Source organism: Coffea arabica, chromosome 1e, assembly GCF_036785885.1.
Source record: "Coffea arabica cultivar ET-39 chromosome 1e, Coffea Arabica ET-39 HiFi, whole genome shotgun sequence".
Taxonomy (NCBI): domain Eukaryota; kingdom Viridiplantae; phylum Streptophyta; class Magnoliopsida; order Gentianales; family Rubiaceae; genus Coffea; species Coffea arabica.
Window position 1 is genome coordinate 6,361,432 of NC_092311.1, and position 4,298 is coordinate 6,365,729.

The window sequence follows — 4,298 nt, forward strand, 5'->3', positions numbered from 1 at the left end:
CATTAATCTTTTTTTCCGAGTGAAGTTCTTTTTTGGCTATTGGTAGGAACCGTTAACCAAAATGCCAACAAAGAAAGTTTCCGTGCGCTGTAGCATGCAAAGGTGTAAATGGCTTACAAATTAGATAATGACAGAACACAAGCATACGTACGAGGAGGTATCTGTTATCTTAGTTCACACAGAGAGTCTATCCATGTTAGCAAATTCAGGGCAGATATTGCTTTAACTAAAGCCTGTTATATCACATAGTGCCAAAGAAAGTCATGTTCAAAAACTCACAGAAACAATGGCCTTTCTCTGTGCGTTATTTGGTCCAGAGGATACAAGAGAAAGCAAAGCAACTTCCATTCAATTCAATTTCCTTAAAACACACAGGTAAAGGCAAACAGGAGTTTCTTATGGTCATTTCAGATTCTATGAAAAAAGATTATAGGTATTCACATCAAGATCTCATGGTTCTGTGTATGCAAGCAAGGAGAGAGAACATCAATCAAATCAAAGAGCCAACCTCAACTTGAATTAAGACCAAATGCAACTGATCTTTCACTAACATGGTATGTGGAATTCTGTTTAGCTTACCTCATCTACAGGTATTGTAAGAAAAGTATTTGGAACTGTACCAACTAAGATTCTCTAGTTATCGACAAAGTTTCAAAATGAAGCTACATTCAGTCATCTTCACTCATTGCCCGAGGAAACAGCAAAAAGAGGTAGATACACAGCATTCAACAAGAGACGTGATTAGAACCATAACTGATCGCTTGCAGGCTTGAGTCAGACATATTTGTTGCCCATGGACAAGGGCCATCCAAACCCCCCGGTAAATTGTAGGCATAAGAGGGCCACCTGACATCCATGCCGCACTGTTTTGAAACACCCATGTTGATCATTTTTTGGGTTCTATCAAGAACTACAAGGCTTGAAAAAGTGGAAAAACTGTTTCCTACGAATACATCAGACCTTGAACAAACTTCATAGTCTATAGCTGATTTAAATAGGTATGGGTGCTTCTGGTAAATTTCAAGAACACCCAGCTTCTTCTTCTCAAAAGGAAGCAAACCTTCTTTCCAACCATCCAAGATAGAGTTATCTTCAAGAAGACTATCAGCAACTGCAAGGTAAACAACTGTTGGATGATTTAGGCCTTTGATGTTTCCCACCCTCTCAATGATCTGCTCTTTACTACTACAAATTTCACTTATATTAAACCGCTGCTCTAACTTCTTGCAGTGGATCATCCAGTCCTTTTCAATTCTCAAGTGAACAGCAACATATGGCACATATTGCAACAATCGGCTTTCTGACTCTAAACCATTTTGGGGCTGCTCAGATTTGTGTCTTGCTTGCCGTCCTATTTCCCTAATCTTGGAAACAACTTTATCTGCTTCTTTAAGTAGTTCATCAACTAATGCTAAGCATTCAAAGATCTTGGCATAGTCTTTGACTGGCCAGTGATCATGCCACAGGAATGGATTCTTTCCAACTATCCGAATTGTCTCATACTCATCATATGGGGGCTTACTATGCTGTGTTAACTGATCCAAGTCTTTCTCAACCGTCCACTTCCTACCACTTCCCTTCTGGAGTTCAAGAACATCACTTCTATTTGAAACATTAGTGAAGTGACTCAATTGGACAAATCCTTTACAGAGACAGTTAAACCTTTCAAATTGAAAGACCTTATCAAAAGAAATAGGTTGCAAAAGATCAATTTCTTTATAGAAGAGTGAAGCACTCAAGCTAGGCATTAAAAGCGTACGATTCAGAAATCTAGCAGTCAAACAAGCTCTAGCAAAAGCAATTTTCTGATTGTTTAAACCCCATATAATTTGAGGAACCTCCAAAAACTTTTGCTTTCCAATATGTAATTGCAGATTTTGTGGCAAAGAATTGTTACGGAAAAATATCAGCTTGCTCTGTTCTATCCCTCCAAAACCAGCGAATGGTGAGATTAGGACAGCTCTAAGAACCAAAACAATGACAACCAAAGCCACACATTTGCATCCCAGAGAATTCAAATGCAGTCCAAAAAATCTCAAACGCTTACAATGCCATAAGTCCATTTGAGATTCAATCTTTAATCCCGACTATCACGTCATCGGAATCAATACAGAAAACTAACCGATCAGAACTGATCCCTTTTCACTCCAACGCTAGGAATTCATCCATAATTCCAGAGCCACGACAGTTCAAATCAACACATCACCAATGCTGAGATTGGATAAAGAATAACAAAAAACTCACAAAAACATCAAAATGAATCCAACCCAAGTATTTTCGGCATGAAATTCAGTCGAAAATGGATCCAGAACAGGAAAACTACCAATATAGTAGAAGCAGGATAATAATATTAAAAATAAGTTCTTTACCTCTTGTTCTACTGATATTGCTGTGATTCACTAGCAATCCCCAATCCAAAGATCCAATTTTCAATCTTCTAATCCAAAAAAATCCTTCCTTTAGTCAAACATCACAACCCCAATAAGCAAACTCAAACATCAATATCTTTATCCCTCAAAAACATTTTCCCAAAAGAAAAAAGGAAAGAGAAAGATCTCCAGAAGTTCATGCAAGCAATTCCAATAGAGAATAGAGACGGAAAGAGGAGAAGGGTTACTGGATTTTAATCATCAGAGGGTTAAAGTGAAAAGGGGTGAAAGTTTTTGATCTGGGATTTTAACTACTGAAAGTTTATCAGAAGGAAGGAAGATTCCCACGACAATTAGAATGAATCCACAACTGCTTTGGCTGATAAAAAGAGTGAAGGAAGTAATCTATCTGAATCTTGGAAATATTGTCAGATTTCTGCGCAGGGGAAAGAATCCAGAAACAGAGAAAGTGAAGCTTTACATCATCGATTCATCACAATCACAGGGGTCATTTGGTCATGACAGCTAAGAAAACAAGAAAGTCGTGGAATTAGCAGATTCCATTCTGGTATTAGTAATTTTGATAAGCTAAAGTAGAAAGAGAGAACTACCGGATGCAAATTTTCCCTTTCTATTGAAAATAAGAATGACATTTTCCACTTTTCATTTAAAAAAAGAACTTTCATAAAATTTTTTATTTTTTCCCTAAAGAAAATCTTTTATCTTGATAAGTATGTTTAAAAGAGAAGAAAAGTATTATTGGAAAGGAGATTATTTGAATAATATTTTGAAATAAATACTGTGCCACTTTTTTTTTTGTAATGTGATGTATGTAATAAAAAATAATTATAAAGATAAAAAATTAATTAAAAAATTATTATGATTCAATTAATATTTTTTTCAAATAAAAACCTATCCAAACAAACTCGAAATTAAAAGTATTTCTTGAAAGTACAAAATATCTTAAAAATACTCTGTAAAAAATGCTTAATATAGTAGTAATTTCTTAAATATAAAAGGTGAGCACATTTGCCTCTTATTCTAGGCACCATACTACTTTTAAGAACCTATGTAGTAAATTATGAGTTTTCAAAGTTCAAATTCCGTACCATGAATCCATGTTTTATTTTTTCTTTTTTTTTCCCATGATGTAATCATATCTTGTAAACTCTTTTTTTAATAAAAAAATTTAGATAGGGATAGTTATTGACTAAAAGAAACTTCCAATTTAAAATATATAAAATTTGATAGGGATAGTTATTAACTAAAAGAAAACTTTAATTTAAAAAATATATATTTGGGCTTGTATGAGATGGTTATTTTTTTCTTATAGTATCATTTTGTAATAATTATAAGATAAGTGGAATTACAAACAGTGATAAAAATGTTTTATGCTAAGAGCGTTCTTGCAAAATCAATACAAAATCAAGATATAGAAAAAAGAAAGAAAGAAAAGGCTATTGAAAAAGTAGTGCTTTATTGAAACAAGTAAAAATCAGAGTGTAAAGAGCAAAAAATTAATAAGAAAAGTCAAAGACTGGATAATCACAAATACAAAGAAAGGTAGAAATTAGAAACGAATACGATGATTGTTAAGAAGTGGGCCCTTAAAGTTGCAAACAGGAAAACTCGTGGGCCTTTGAGAAAAGGAATTTGAATGATGAGGCTAAAACCCAAGTGCAAAAATTGTCAGAGTTTACAGAAGAGCAGAGTAGTACAGTGCAATCCTCGAAGCGCAGGAAAAAGGTACTCAGAAAGTGACAAAACCAAAAACTGTAAATCCGGTATTTCATCCATAAATGCGCCGATAAAATGGAGGATCAAAAAACAAGCAATGGATTGCATTTTCAGATCGAGCAAATTTACGATTAATAGGAATTGTAAGAATGAGGGGTACCCTGGGCCTAATGGGGCATACCTTGTCGGCTA

General features: G+C 34.6%; 1 protein-coding gene across 1 annotated transcript; it reads right to left on the reverse strand.

Moving 5' to 3' along the window:
• Window positions 1–486: 486 nt before the first annotated feature.
• Window positions 487–2,952, reverse strand: LOC113708622 (O-fucosyltransferase 23). Its single transcript, XM_027231187.2, has 2 exons — window positions 2,370–2,952; window positions 487–2,211 (listed from the first exon to the last, which is right to left on the reverse strand). Exon 2 carries the CDS (start codon window positions 2,061–2,063, stop codon window positions 726–728), a length of 1,338 nt encoding a protein of 445 aa, XP_027086988.2. The 5' UTR covers window positions 2,064–2,211; window positions 2,370–2,952; the 3' UTR covers window positions 487–725.
• Window positions 2,953–4,298: the final 1,346 nt, after the last annotated feature.

What these genes read in the sequence shown, in the direction of transcription:
- LOC113708622 (XM_027231187.2), bottom strand. Translation starts at nt 2,063, where the DNA reads ATGGACTTATGGCATTGTAAGCGTTTGAGATTTTTTGGACTGCATTTG.